The sequence below is a fragment of the Vitis vinifera genome, chromosome 19, assembly GCF_030704535.1.
Source record: "Vitis vinifera cultivar Pinot Noir 40024 chromosome 19, ASM3070453v1".
NCBI classification, from domain to species: Eukaryota; Viridiplantae; Streptophyta; class Magnoliopsida; order Vitales; family Vitaceae; genus Vitis; species Vitis vinifera.
The window spans coordinates 1,756,735-1,772,719 of NC_081823.1; the positions used below are offsets into that span (position 1 = coordinate 1,756,735).

The following is a 15,985-nucleotide window of genomic DNA, read 5'->3' on the forward strand; positions in this document are numbered from 1 at the left end:
GGCTTTGACTCATCCCAAGGTTTAAAAAGAACACATGGAACATATTATATTAGGAATTTTTTACTATTTATTTTTTATAAAAAATTGATAAAAATATATATTAACATGTTAAATATATATATATATATATATATATTAAAAATAATAATATATATTAAACTATAAAAAAAAACGTTAAGAGAATGGTAAAGATAATGTTAAGAATTTTTAATAAATAAATTATTTAATTTTTTTTAATAATAAAGTAAATATGGGAAAGGATGCATTGCACATATAAAGAATTTTTAGTAAATAAGTTATATAATTTTTTTATATAAATGTTATGAAAATATATATTAAAAAATAAAGAATATGAAAAAGCAAGGTTTAGTGAATAAATTATTTAAATAGAAATAGAAAAATAAGCAAATAAATAAATTATTTAATTCTTTTTTTTGTAAAAAGTAATATATATGTATTAAATAATAAAGAAATATGGAAATAAAATTTCAAGAGAATAAGATATAATGAGAATTTTTAATATATGAAATAATATTTTAGGGAACAAAAAATTTACCAATAAAATCTTAATTTAATTTAGTTTTTTTTAATTATTATTATTTTATTTTTTATCATTTGAACATCGAAGATTAAGATCAATTTTATTTTGTAAGGATAAGTTTATCATATTAATTGAATTGCCTAGAATTAAAATTTTTGGCCTATAATAATTAAGAAAAAAATTTTAATTTATTTTCATGGAAATATTTCTAGCTTATTTTTTTTAAAATCAAATCAATTTGTGAGTTCGTCTTGAAATGAGGAGTAATTTAAAGATATTTTTTTTCTTTATAATCTACTTGGCAATGATTGAGGCCATGTAGGCATCCACGTGGCCTTGGTAGATTTTATTTTTGATATTTTGTATTCATAATCTAGATGGTTCCTTAAACCCCAGTTTTAGTCAAACACTCGTTCTCTCTCCCATCACCATCTCTATAAAACCCTCCAACAAACCATCTTGCGTTTCTAACCTCCCAAACGCCTTTTTTTTCCATTGCCATTTTCTCTCTAGAAAAAAATGAAGGCATCAATGGCGATGAGATCCGTACGATCGGCGTTGAGGAGTGGCTCTTCTTCTTCGCCTTCTCATTTCCTTCGCCGTTGCTACTGCTCAGAGTCAGTTCCTGAACGAAAGGTAACCATTCTCGGTGCCGCCGGCGGAATCGGCCAGCCTCTTGCACTGCTTATGAAGATCAACCCTCTGGTCTCTAATCTCGCACTCTACGATATCGCTGGAACCCCCGGAGTCGCCGCCGACGTCAGCCACGTCAACACCATATCTCAGGTCCGATCCTCCTCTCTCTCTATCTAGGTTTTTTTAGCGTTATGATCCGTCTTCTCTTGATTGAAAAATGTCGCTTGTGTTTCTCTCTTTAGGTTTATCAGTTCAATTGCCTTTTCTTGCCGTTTTTATTTTCTATGTTCATTGTGATTGGTTGATTAGTTGGTTTTGTTTCTCCCTACCTACTTTTATCTCATCTGTCTCCGGTTTGATTCAACTTGTTTTTATTTAGGTTGCTGGATTCATGGGTGAAGATCAGCTAGGAAAAGCTCTAGAGGGATCGGACGTGGTCATAATTCCGGCTGGTGTCCCGAGAAAGCCGGGTATGACTCGTGATGATCTCTTTAACATCAATGCCGGCATTGTTAAATCTCTTTGCATTGCTATCGCCAAGTATTGCCCGAATGTGAGTGTGCTTCTAAGCATTTAAATTGTGACTCTATTTAGTTTATTTTTGGAATTTCGATAATGTTTCGTCTGATTATTTTATTTGGAAATGATTTATTCAATCAGGCTCTTGTTAACGTGATAAGCAATCCCGTGAACTCAACGGTGCCAATTGCTGCTGAAGTTTTTAAGAAAGCAGGGACTTTTGATGAGAAGAAACTTTTTGGTGTGACCACACTTGATGTGGTTAGGGCTAAGACTTTCTATGCTGCAAAGGCAAAAGTACCAGTTTCAGGTATTCCTTTCACTTATGCAGGAATGTATATATAAATCTTCTTCTGGATGCTCCATTTGGTTTCTGGGAGAACTGTGAGAATAGAGGAAAATAAAATTTTGAAGTAACATGCTTTTCTTTACTAACCATTTTTACTAATTCCATACAACATTATGTGCCATTCCTAAGTCTTTGCCATGGAATTTTAGTAAACACTGTTAGTTTGTATAGCATTACTGAATTTTGAATCTTATTTTTTTCTTTCTCATAGGATTCTGAAAAAATGAAACTCCCTCAAGTAAACTGTATTTTGGTATTAAGCTTCATTGGGAGGAATTTCTTCTTCTTCCTCTCTTTTTCATCAAATGATTCATAGACTTGGGTTTGTTACAAGGATTCATAGATTTCTGAAATGGTTTGACTGGCTTTATTAAAGGACTCTGGTTAGGTGGCTCTGCTTAACTCTAGGCTCTATGCTATTATGACTTTCATCTCATGAGTCCATGGCTCCTTATCAAGGACTTGATAATCTGATGTTATTCTCCATTTTTTCTAAATCCTAAATGATGGAAAGCATTAAGTTTTAGTTTTAAATTTCTTCGTCTTTCAGAGTTCAGGATAAATGTGGTATGTATGCTGCATAAAAAGCTTCATGCCTAAGCGCTGTTAATATCGCTGAAAAAAGGCTCAATGTCTAAAAAAGTGTCCACTTTGTTTGAAGCACTTAGTTGGATATCTATTTCTTTTACTGCACTGGAAAAATGATTATGAACAATGAGGATAACATTTTTTGTTTTACCTGGAAGATACTACCACCTTTAGGTTTTGAAGGCATTTTAAAAGCCAAAAAAAATATCGAGAGTAGTGGTTTTAGTGTAAAATTGAAATTGTTATTTTTATTAGCTTTTTTAGGTTTTTATACAAAATGCTTTAAAAAGCTAAGGGGATAATGTTTTCAGTTTTAAACTAAAATTGCTATTGGCATTAGTGTTTTTAGACTTTTGAAGGAAAAGCCAGAGCTGTTTGTGAGTACTGTCTTCACGACAGGAAAGAAAATGACGGTGAAATAATGAATGCTACATTATTTCCTTTTTACATTGGTGGTAGAGATGTTGTAGATAGATATTTTTTTTTCATGTACATCCTGCATGATGCATTTTATGCCACATGCATAGCACATCTGTCCTCATTTCTTTTCCCAGCAGCTAAAGGGGCATGATACACACACACGCACGTGTGTATATTTATTTATTTATTTATGAAGTCACATCATTGACTTGAATTTTCTTCTTTTGTTTACAGAGGTTAATGTACCCGTTGTTGGCGGCCATGCTGGCATAACCATTCTGCCTCTATTTTCTCAAGTATTTCCTTTTGTGTCTAATATTGAATTAGATATCTTACTTTGACGTTCCTTTTGTTACATTTTGCATGGTTGCCAATTTCTGTTTTGAATATATTAATAGACCACTCCAAAATCCAATAATTTGTCGGATGAAGATATTCAAGCTCTTACAAAGCGAACACAAGATGGGGGGACGGAAGTTGTGGAAGCAAAGGCTGGAAAGGGCTCTGCAACTTTATCAATGGCGTAAGTCTGTAAAGAGACTTCATTGCCCATGGTTTCTTACATAAACTTTCTTAAGTTGACTGATGTATAAATATGTAGATTTTGTTTCTTTGTAGAAAAAACTGGAACCTTATAGAAGTTAAACAAATATTCTTGTGCTGTAGTAGCTATTTTCTGGATTTTTCTTCCTGAAAGATGGTGCGTGCTTGGATAGATTGGAGAGTGAAATAACATATTATGATATTATCAAGTGAGGCACCTTTTGGTCTTCTCTTCGATTTCGACTTACAAATTTTTAGGATGTTGAATGTATAATGTGCCCTGCTAAAATATGTATATATTCATATTTTTCATATTTTAGCAACTGCACTTGACCACCCACAGTCGACTGCTATAAATCTGCCTCTCCTTCCCCTTCCATGCCTCTTGCTATGATTAACCCTCCCATGTGTTGCCCATGGATCTCTTTCTGATTATGATCAAAGAGCAGAAGATGGTTGGAATCTTTGATTCTACTATATCATAGATGTTAGGTAGTTGTTTTGAGTGCACTTAGGCTTTTTTTTTTTTCCTGTTTCTTGCATCCAACAATTATATTTTTTTTCCCTGTTGGAATCTTACCCATCTAATGTTGCCAAAGGATGTTATTTTTTACAATAAAATGAGTAATCTTGGGGTATGCATGTCTCATTTGTTGGATGGGATTCATGATAATTAACAATCGTGTAAAATTTTTGTTGAACACTTACTATTTCTATTGAGATATATTGTGTCAAGTGCTCACCAAACATTCAGTGGCGCCTTCCTTATTTTCTGTGAATAAATTTTCCTGCAAGCGAGTTTTCCTATGTTTTTGTTTGTCTGTTCATACATTTTTGTCTTCCATTCTCTTCAACTCCCTTGTGTTACCTGAGTTTGTTTCATCACTAGAAGGTATCCAGTATAGAACTATAAAAATGGTTCCTGATTACTCTGCCATGTTTCTTTCACACTACAGCTATGCAGGAGCCATTTTTGCTGATGCTTGCCTGAAGGGACTCAATGGGGTTCCAGAGGTTGTGGAATGTTCATACGTGCAATCAAGCATCACTGAACTACCCTTCTTTTCTTCTAAGGTGATTGATCTTATCTTTATTGTGAGAATATTTTTGCAAGGGATATGCCCAATTTATTTATGTTGATTGTTGTAGGTTGTTAGGAAAAATCTCCTTTATCTTCTTTATATTGTCATGTTTTGATTTGTTTTATCTGTTTGGCATTGTTATTTGTGAATTCTGCTGCATACTCTCTGACTGAATTTTTGCGAATACAATCTATATGCTTAGAACTACCATAACGACCATGCTCTTTTTTTAAGCAACTGAAATTTTATTAAAAGAGCCCTTAACAAAAAGGAAGCGTAACCACAGGATGTATAAAAAAGGTGCCAAAAGTGAGAATTAAAAAAAACACCTTAGCCCCTTTAACAATTGAAGAATCAGAAATCAAGCCAAAGTTACAATCTGAAATATATGATCAAGAGAACAAGGTATTAATGTTGATTTCACATCCACATCCTCAAAACTATTTCTATATTCTTTCCTTCAAGGCAAAGTGGAATGATACTCTAAAGCTGCCCTTAACTCATAAAACTCCTATCTGAACCTAGCAATTTGTTCAATATATAAGGGAGCATCCACAATGGGCGAAACTAGGGAGACACCCAGGTTCAGAAACTGTAAGCCACTCTTCTATGAAGGATAACATGATTGGCTAATTCCTCATTGTGTTTGCAAAGGAAACACCACCCCAGCTTGAGAAGTTGCCATTCCCACCTTCCGTCCCAACCTTAAAGAGTAATCCACTCACAACCACAATGCACTGGATTTTCCAGACATGTTATGTTACTAGAATTCACTCTTATGTGAAAGTTGCCTTGGTATATATGGGATTATTTTAAATGTTTCTGACATCACTCTTGTGTTTGCTTTCTTCTTTGATTGCATATGCCTTTCCTTATTTTTGACTTCTCTTTCCTATTTTACCCTCGCTGAGACTATATAAGATTGAACTTGTCATAAGCTTGGGATGTTCATTATTAAAATTCACAAAATTTCTTGTGCGGATGGTTTAGCTTTTTGTTTTTTGAACTATGGCATCAAATTTTGGATAGACCAATTTTTAGATCCAAATAAATTTTGGACAAAATTTCCCTTTTTCTTTTTCCAATTTAAGATGGCTTTAGACAGCTCATTTTCTTTTATAGGTTAAGTGGTGTCAGCATTTTGAGTTGTTTCTAAATGTCATTTTTGTATGCCTAATAAAACAATATTTAAATGATTTTTCCCATGGTCTGGCCAAGTTTCTGAATGCATGACCCATTTTTAGGCCATTTGATTTAAGGTGCCTATTTGGGTTACAACTAAAACCATGGAGAAATTTTTTTTGCTCTTGTCAAAAAGGCAGGCCATGTTTTGTTCAATCTTCAGATAGGTGGTTACTCGAGTAGGATTATCCACATACTAAATTTGTAGTATGAAGATTATGCTATCCTTGTCTAGATTCTTGGTGTCATAATTTCCAATTTTTGTATTCCACTAAACCATCATTGTGTCCACACTTGATTTTTTATTTGTGGCACAACCGTAGTTATGGCATAGAGTGGTATGTTGTTAGTAGGTAATTTTTCTAAAATGTTTGCTTGCTGCTGCATGTATATGGACTGCAGGTAAGACTTGGGAAGAATGGCGTGGAGGAAGTGTTGGGATTGGGGCCGCTCTCTGACTATGAAAAGGAAGGTTTGGAAAAGCTCAAGCCAGACCTCAAAGCCTCTATTGAGAAGGGAATCAAGTTTGCCGCCCAAAGTTAATCAGAAAATACATCACAATTTGCAGATTTTATTTATTTATTTTTCAGCAGCAAAACCACAGTAGTTTTTTTTTCTCATAGAGTAGGGCTTTTGATTTAAATAAACACATTTTGCAGAAATAAAAATAATTTGTGGTGGCATGGTGGTACTCATCCTTTGCCTCCGATAAACAAAGGGGTTGGTTTATATACATATTGTCTGGAGGCAGCTACCTCCGGCTGTGCCCTGCACCAAAATTTTGGGCTTAAGCTGGATCGACCGAAGCCTACAATATTGTGGCAGGGGCATTCTACCTTCCAACGTTGGCTTGGTCTCGTTAACCTTATTTGAGTGTTCCAGGAGTCTTGCATATAATGGCAGAGTCTCCCCTACCGAGATTAGAGAATTCCCAAGCTTCGCCCGCAACAAACCCACCCCCCTCCAAATGGGGTTAGTATCTGTCTCGATGGCTTACTTCTTGGTTCCATTTAGAGGATGGTCTTATCATTCCAATGCCGCGGCTGCAGGCAAAGTAATCAACAGATTCCTGTTTCCGCGGATGCCATTATTGACCTCATCTGATACACGCTATGCAACTGTGCAAGGGCCTCTGCTTTATACTTCCAAAGAGGACCAAAGTTGGCTGAACTTGAGAGACGGGGCATTAAAAATGATTCCGAGAAATAGTCTTTGTAGATGCCAAAGACCAAACCGTTGCAACAGAAACAGGAAAGAGCGGCCAAATGTATGACATATATATTCAGTGGGTGGTTAAACACACGGTGTAGGTGTTAAATAAAATTTAATATTTATTATTTAATAACTTATTAAATTTAATACTTATTACTTAACAGATTAAGTAGACTTTAAATTAAAATTTTCTAAGTTGTTAGCTTGTAATTTTTTACCTTTTTTTTTTACTTTTAAGTAATAAAATTGTTTGATAAAATTAATTAAAAATTTACTCTAAATTATCAAATTAACACATTCATCCTTAATGATTTTAACTAATATTTATTAGTTTAAACTCATATTTATTTGTATTAATTTTAAATAATAAATTTATTTATAAAACATTCATATTTAAGACATCATAAAGATATAAAATAACTATAAAATATTTATTATAAAAAGGTAAATCATGAATATAGAATCAACACTCTAAAATATACTTTTATTAACATGATAAACAAATAAAAAAATTAATTATTTTAACTTAATACTTAAAATTAAAAATAACTTTAAATTATAATATTAAGTTATTTTATTAAATATATTTAATCTACTTAATTGTTTAATTTAAATTATTAAATCATAATAAATCATTAAATTAATTTACCAAATACCCTTCTATACCCTTTTATGGACTAATTCTTTTCAAGATGTAAAATATACCCATTTGGCAAATAAATTGAGAATAAGATTAGCATACTGTTGTTCACAAGGTTACCAATGAGACAATGGCAATTTGATAATAAACATTTGCTGCAAAAAAGAGTACATCATCCCCACCAAACCCATTTCTAACCATTTACACTACAAACTTAGAAGTTCAAATAAAAGGCTAACCACCTTTAAATATGACCTAATAAGTTAGAAGGGCAGTTCCGTCATAAACATTTGCTGCACAAAAGAAACATTATCCCCACCACCACCACCACCACTATTTCTAACCATTTACACTACAAACTTCAAGCTTGTTTCAATGAAAAGCAAACCACCTTTTAACTATGATCTAACTAGTTCCTATCTCGCTGAGAATTAGGGTTGCAGTTTGTACATCTTTCAGAGTAACCATGGAAAGATGGTATACTACATTCCACAGTCCTTACCGAAAGGTGAGCCCCATCAGATGGTTTCTGACAACCACCCCTTAGAATGCGGGGGCATTTACCAGTCAGCACATATATATCTTCCTGCCATCAACATTTGTAGTTCAACTTTTAACTGATGTCGTGTAGATATGACATGCTGCCATTTGAAGAAGCTTATCAATACTCTAGCCCTCGTCCAAACGTGCCCCAGAAATTTGAGGTTCAGGACGCCCTAGAAAGAGCAAACAGCACAAGTTAGCTTTTATATAAAAGAACCATCAATGCAAAGGTTAAACAGGAAAAGAAGGGAAATTTTGAGTGGAATTTCACTTTGTGTTAAAACTGTAGGAAAACCACAACCAGAGCAGTTGATGAGAAGATTGAAGGTCATGCAGTGGAATCAAGGAAGGCAGCCGAATACACTGCTCTTAGAGTTGGATGACAAATGGTGAACAAGAAAGATGCATGGAATTTGGAAACTGCAGGTGATTCATTAATAAGAGTAGATGCTTTTAATGAGAAGAAATGCACCCTAGTATTAGTATCAATGCAATGCAGATCCTTAGTTGATTTAGGTCATTGCTAGTCTGACAAATGTTGGACAGTAGAATTCTTCCTTCACCAGGTCTGTAGTGGGGAATGATGTGCATGCTCATTGTGCGTGCACATGTAGTCAGTTTTACAGTCTCATCCAATCCTAGGCTAAGATATAACCATTATGTAAACATTAGAATACCGAGACAAAAATCATCATATTAACATTTCAGTAAGCACTCCAACATATATCATGTGGCTTAAAGATAACACAACCTTAAGCATAGCATCAATGGTGCTTTTAAGCAACATCTTACAACCACAATAAAACTGAGACTAACAAAGAGAAACTTTCACATCTTAAGATTGCCATGTGCTCAATGTGTATGATAGGCAAGAATTAATGCAGACAAGTGGAACTACTCAAGCTTTAACTACATTCTAGCTCTCAATTTTGTCACAGTTCTGACCAACTGCACAACTTCTAGCTAACTACAATCATGGCATAATTTAGAGCGGCAAAGTCATCCGTCATCCGTTTCCTTGTTGAATGTAATTCAAACTAATTTGTTGTCTTCCATGGCATACTGTATGGCATTTTGTTAATACCAGTAATTTTTATTTATATTCATATTCACTTATTTATTCATTATTTTTTTTATGTACTTCAACAATCTAGTACATAATTACTGCCTTGGACCTCAGCGTGGCAGGTCACTAATACTGGTAGTTTTATAAGATGATCAGTGAGCAAAGGGAATTATCATTCTCAAGCTTCATATAATTTTTTTGAATTACTGTTTTTTTTGGGCCCCATTGGGACTTGAACATATAACCAGTAAGTACCCACAAACCCACCCCAATCCTTTACCACTTGAACCAGGCCTCAAAGGGCATTCTCAAACTTCATATAATGTCTTACACAATATCACCAGATAGAGATAGGAGGCAAACAGTCAAGAAAAGTATATCCTAAAGGTTTGATTATTAAAAAAAAATAAAAAATGAAAAAAGGAAACTAGAGATACAAGGGAAAAGGGAAGAATCACAACCACGAACATTTTAAGTATCTGCATGTCAAAGTACAACTGAAACCGATTGAACTCAGCATCGATTAATATATTTTGACAGCAGGAAACACAAGTTGCAACAGTAAATGCACTAGGTCAATTGCTATATATAACATGGTAAAAACCTTCAACTTATGTCAGTTTATTACATTCTTGCATAAGATGTAGACAGTAATTGTTTATTAGTAGAAAAATATACATCATTAAAAGAGGAAATAACGGGCAAAAATAAGGCCCAGAAAAATTATATACAACATATAGTAATATATAGCATGTAATAAATGACTATGAAATTTGGATTGAAACACTCATTGTTTGAGTAGTTTTCTCTATGATTTCTCGCAGATGTTAAAAGGGAAGTCTAGGGTTGGTGGAGTTTTATGTTTTCTTGAAATCATAGATTGGAGGGGGTATCTTGGGTTGGAGTTTTATGTTTTCTTGTTTGTGTTTGAAAAAGCTCAAATTATGTGCTTTGTGTATTTTTCCATCTGGTATCTCGAGGATAAAATATGGGAATAAGTTGGAATAAGTTGGGTTTAGGGAGAAAAGAGATTCGGATTGTGGATCTGATGGATTTTATATTTTTTTTAGTGTTTGAACAGAATTTAAAGTTATATGGTTTTGTTAGATATTCTTGTCTAATTTCTTAGAAACTAGACAGGGTTATGGACTGGGATTGTGAAGAAACAGAGTAACTGGGATCTTACAAAAAACACTTTGGATTTTGAGAAAACAATATAAAATTTTTTTGACTAGAAAAAAACAGATTTTTTTTTCTTTTTTGACTGAGACTGAAGAAGATGAATAATGGAGGATTTGAGAAAACTACAAAAAAAAAAAAAAAAAGATGATAAACAATACAAAGAAGAATAAGGAAGGAAAATTAAGGAAGGAAAAAAAGGACAAAAAAAAAAGAAAATAAAGAAACAATGATGCTTTAATGATAATTAATTAGGTTTAGTCTTTGAATGGCTTTTTGATTAAAATAGAATTGCTAAATGATGATGTTTTGTCTTTGAACCCGTGAGGGTACTTTTGCAATTTTATCTCAGTTGACCACGGTTAGGGGACAAACTCTGACAATGGATATCAATGGGATTTCAGAGAACTGAGGTACTGGTAGTGTAATTGTTAGTAACCTTAAGGGGTGTTTGTGTAGTTTTCCCTATGATATATTAAATATAATACACCATGTATGCACAAAAAGAGAAGATAATAACATTTTTTTTTAATGAGAGGGTAGTAATATCATCCTGTATAGTAATATAACCCATAATATATTATATACTTTTAACATTTTCATATCAGAACAAACTTAACATCAAATAAGATTTTACAGATTTCGTTTTTTAAAAACAGTTTTCACTTTTTTTTTCAAGAAAGAAAAAATAGGAAATGAAAGCTGTTTTTAGAAAGAGAAAGTAAATAGAAAATTAAAACTAGGAAGTGTATTCTAAACCAAACGTAACCAAAATATCACTTTTGCATTGTAAGTATCTCCCACTAATTATTGAATTGCCAGTTATAACATAGAAAGAACCATAAGTAAATAAGAGCTTGCTATTATGAAATACAAAGAATCAGATAATAGAGAAAATTTACCCAAAATATTGATGTTTACTTAGTTTGTGTATTAAACATAAATTCAGATAGGACCCCAATAGCCCTGTACACATTGGGCAGCAGTCTCATATCCAGATGGCACTTCAAATCATGCAATGAATGCCATATAGTTCAATTTGGTTAGACAAGGGTCGATCAAGAGGTAAGTATTAACATCACAAATCAAATTAGGCTAAGAATAAATGATAACAAAAGATCTTTGGTGGTTGCTTTCTAATTATCCTTCACTTGAGAGAGAAGATGGGTATTCTGTCACATTCCTAAAATTAATTCTTGGGAAATATCCCAATAACTAAGAAAAAAATTGGCCTTTTTTGGAAAAAAAAAAAACCTGTAGATATACTAAAAGAAAATATTATGCTTCAGTTGGGTAAATTCGATCTTCATGTTACATGTGAGTTTTTTATTTTTCTTTTCATCGTTTCTCTTCAATTTTTTCCCCTAAAAGATAAATGTCAATTTTGTCTTTAGGTTGGTAAGATGCATGGTAACTAATGTATTACTTAATACTGTCAGTCAATCTGCATTAAATAAGTCCATTCCAAGTTAAATAAACTACATCTACTTACTCTATGACAAGTGCACAAAAATTGTCCCTAACTTAATGAAGTTTCAATTAAGTCATCATGAAACTCAATAAACTGCATGCTAGAATGTAGCATGTGATGTCATGTTACTTTATAAGCTATGTAAGTGCAGTTCAAAGAACTCAACAACAGAGGTGCACAAATTTGAAGCTTGGGAGGTAAAAGTCAAAATATTCAAAGATTGGATGACGATATTAAAACAAGGCATGTCAAAAACAAGTGATAGATAAGGCTTCCTACCTAAATTAAGTCTGATCAATTCTTAGGTGAATGACCTGCATCTGATCCATATGCAGAAGAACTTTCACTGTCAGAATCTGCATATAGAGTATATTTATGTCCACTTCAATGAGGGGATTTCGATGCACTGCAATAATCTAAAAAAAATAATGCATTGCAACCAAACCATAATAGTTAACAAAAAAATAAAGTCAAATTACCACTTGAAGAAGATCCAGAATCACTGCTTGAACTCGAACTACTTGATCCTCCCCCTGCATTATCACCTTGCTTTTCTGCTTGAATGGGAGAAGCGGAAACATGTTCTCCATCTGCTTGACAAAGAAAATCAATGGGAATGATTAAGTTACCATTCAGTTTCAGACTGATCAAGAGGATATAAACCAAAATGCCATCAACCCCCCACTTACCTGATTTAGTTTCTTTTGGTGCTCCTGCTGTGGCTGAGGACGAGTACTGTAAAGACAAGAAGCCAAATCCTGTGTTAGCCAACACCATCCAAGTGGGAATGAATCGCAAAAACTCAGTAAAAATAACAGTTCAATGACTCACCATTTCCTGGATATTGTGGTCACTATTTGCTCTTGCCTGGAAAGCAAGTTCAGCTTTTCTCTTGTTCTTGCTCAAACTCTTCTTATAATTAGTTACATACCTATCAAGTTCCCAAAGTGTTTCAGCATCAACACTGTCTATGTCCACTTCAATCTCATCATCTTGTTGACTAACAGCTGAATTCCTCTTCTTGATAATCTGAACAATATGATCCAGCTTTTCTGATGGCAAGCTTTGGAGGTTTGAGCTAAGCTTCTGCTTCTCCTCATATGTCATATCCCTCTTATGGGGATCCTTTGCTTTGGGTTTCTTTGGGACTGGCATCCTCATATGAGCAAAATTTCCAGGTTTCAAATTGGAATCAATAGGCATTGCCATAGACCCGGACCTATCCACAGTCCTCATTTCTGGAGAATGATGATGATGAAGATAAGGAGCCTTCCTTGAAGTGGGCGTGGGTGTTCCAGCATCATGGCCCATCCCAAACCTCCAGTAAAGGTCGGCCTCAATAGCCGCCCACTTCTCCTCAAATATTTTCAGCAACTCCTCTGCCATGCAGTGAACATCCTGTCCTTTGGGGTTATAAGTCATGGCATTTTGCAATGTGAGTCTGACATCCTCGGCAAATTCCCTTGGGGACTTATACCAATTCTTGCTTAACCTACTCTTCACTGTACCAAAATCCATCGGGTGTTTTATAATTGAATAATAATCATGTAATCCGAGCCCCTTCACGTCAACCGGATTGTTAAACACCCAACCATGCTTGTGCTTCATCAACTTTGCAAGCAAATTACTACAATTCTTGAATGCTTGAGCCACATACTTGTCGATTCCTACCCCGTTGGATTTGGGCTTCTTGTTACTCTCCGGAGGTGGCAATTTGTCTTTCCCAAGGACAAAATCTGGATTCTGATAATACTTATTGGCCTTGGGTGTCCTCTTCTCCTTCTCCACAAATTCACCAATCCCATGACTGTTCCCCATCACTGAGACACTGAGCCCTCGAAACGGCCGTGAATCTTGAACCCCCACAGAACCCACCTCCGAATTCACCCTCAATGCACCTCCACCTCTATCAAGCCCATCGTTACCCGACACCTGCGAATGCGCATACCCACTAAGCTGACCGTCGTTAGTGTCTAGTTTCTTCGCCAAACTTCTCACTTGATCAAGCTCACCCAAAAGTTTCCTCCTCAAATCCCTTTTCTCCACTTTCGATCTCATCGAAATCGAACGAAACCTGATCTTTTCAACATTAGGATCCTCCGGTTTCACTCCGTTCCCGTTCATATTCTCCCGCCCGTTTTCCGCAGGAGGGGTGTGGCTCGACGAGTCGTCCGACGCCGCATCGAACCGCGATAGAGCCTGCGGCTGCAATGAGTTCGCGTCTTCGGTGGTAGTCGCTAGGGTTTGTGAGGATTGTTGAGCCACGTTGTTGTTAATGATGCTGCTCTCGTTGTTGATTTTGATGCCTTTGTTATGGTTTTTGCGCTTATAGACTTTGCCGCTCTCTGCCCACTTCTGTTTCTCTCTCGAATCGCCGCCCCCACCGCCTAATGGCTCTGAAGCCATACATGTACCGATCAAAAACCCTAGCTAGATCTCCTAAAAAACCAGGGTTTTGAATCGAATCAACGCTTCCCAGATACCCCAAAAAGACAGAAAAACACTAGCGTGTATTCTTCGAAAACCTGCGTTGGAGGTGTACGGCACTACGGCTTCTGGAATCTAGGGTTAGGGTTTCGAATTTGGCAGAGAAACCCTAGAAAGCGACAGCAAGGCAAAACACAGAGTTGATCCGAACTGCTCTCAGCTTTCAGGCTAAGTTCACTCGAGGTACTGAGATTTTGATAACACGCGCCATGTTGAGCATTGAGCCTTGCCCCACGCGTTGTAATTGCGGGTGGGGGTTATTGGATTATTTAAGGAATGAAACGCCGGGTGCAACGAGTTTGCAAACGACTGTGTTTGGTTGACGAGAAACTGAAGGAAAAAACAGAAATCAATTTTTATTTTTATTTTTTTTTTGTAGAAAAATCTTTTGCAATAAAGGGATAGTTTTTATTAAGAAAAGTTATAAGGAAAAAAAAAGGTGTATTTAGAAAAATTCTTTTATAATTTTTCCAAAAACTTTCAAGTTTTTACTTGGACCATTTTTTTTTTTTTTTCACATGGACATATTTAAATTGGGATTAAATATTACCAAAATTTCCAACCAAAAATCACTAAAGTCTCATGGGTGTTACCAAGTAGAAAGGAAGACAATGAAGATTAATTTAATGTGTTGAGTAATTTTTGTTTGAAATAACATGGTTGTGTTTTACATGCATTGATGCCATTGGTGCAATGATTGTGCGGAAGCATTTGAGAAGGAAGATGGTAGGGAAGAGAAAGGAAGGAAATAAGGAAAAAATATGAAAGACGAAAATGGAAAAGTAAATGAAAGTTAAGTTAGAGTTTAGGATATTATATTTGCATCCTTGATCTTGACATCCACTCTTTTAAGGATTTTTCTAGGATAAAAATATCTCTTGATAAAATTCCTAAATCATCATTTTCATTCTACTTCTTAAGTACTATAACAAAATTTATTAAGAAAGTTGTATTTTTCACCAATTTATAAACAAGAATTATTTCCAATGATGGTATATGTAAATGTCTTTTATAATGTGCTTTTTTATTTCTTTTTCTTATTTACATTTCTTTTCGTATTTTTGGAGCTGGAAGAATGAGACATCATGAATGAAGTTCGATGTCGCAGAGTCAGAAGTTTTATAAATATTTGACACTGTACTTTCAAACATACTTAGAATGTTTAGAATTATATATCAAACACTCTTATAGGTGTCTAGAACTATACCTTCAGATATTTTATTTGTCAAACAATTGAACTTTGTCCGACTTTATGCATTCTGACATTTCTAGTGTATCTGATTTTCCAATTATAGATATTTCTTTAGTTTCTAGACTTTCAAGTTCAAACCTTTCCAAGGTGTTTGGTCTTTTAGGTTCGTAAACCACAAAATGAGTTTTTTCTTATTGTACTTTTTCTTGATTTCTCATTTTTATATCATTTCTAAATTCTTTCTAATTGTTTTTCATAAAAAATAAACCCTAAAAGATATTCATGTGGTATGTTATATGAATTCAAATAAAATGTCTATATATAAAAAAATTAGA

General features: G+C 34.5%; 2 protein-coding genes across 2 annotated transcripts; one reads left to right on the plus strand and one right to left on the minus strand.

The window, feature by feature from the left end:
• The first annotated feature begins 921 nt into the window (after positions 1 to 921).
• LOC100253724 (malate dehydrogenase, mitochondrial-like) lies at positions 922 to 6,577 on the plus strand. Its single transcript, XM_002285320.5, has 7 exons — positions 922 to 1,327; positions 1,557 to 1,730; positions 1,838 to 2,006; positions 3,288 to 3,349; positions 3,452 to 3,576; positions 4,553 to 4,670; positions 6,263 to 6,577. The coding sequence occupies exons 1-7, from the start codon at positions 1,061 to 1,063 to the stop codon at positions 6,401 to 6,403; spliced, it is 1,056 nt and encodes a 351-aa protein (XP_002285356.1). The 5' UTR covers positions 922 to 1,060; the 3' UTR covers positions 6,404 to 6,577.
• A 1,258-nt stretch (positions 6,578 to 7,835) lies between these two features.
• Positions 7,836 to 14,848, minus strand: LOC100255658 (transcription factor GTE4). The gene is made up of 5 exons (XM_002282966.5): positions 12,803 to 14,848; positions 12,661 to 12,706; positions 12,451 to 12,561; positions 12,251 to 12,327; positions 7,836 to 8,428 (listed from the first exon to the last, which is right to left on the minus strand). Exons 1-4 carry the CDS (start codon positions 14,375 to 14,377, stop codon positions 12,266 to 12,268), a joined length of 1,794 nt encoding a protein of 597 aa, XP_002283002.1. The 5' UTR covers positions 14,378 to 14,848; the 3' UTR covers positions 7,836 to 8,428; positions 12,251 to 12,265.
• Positions 14,849 to 15,985: the final 1,137 nt, after the last annotated feature.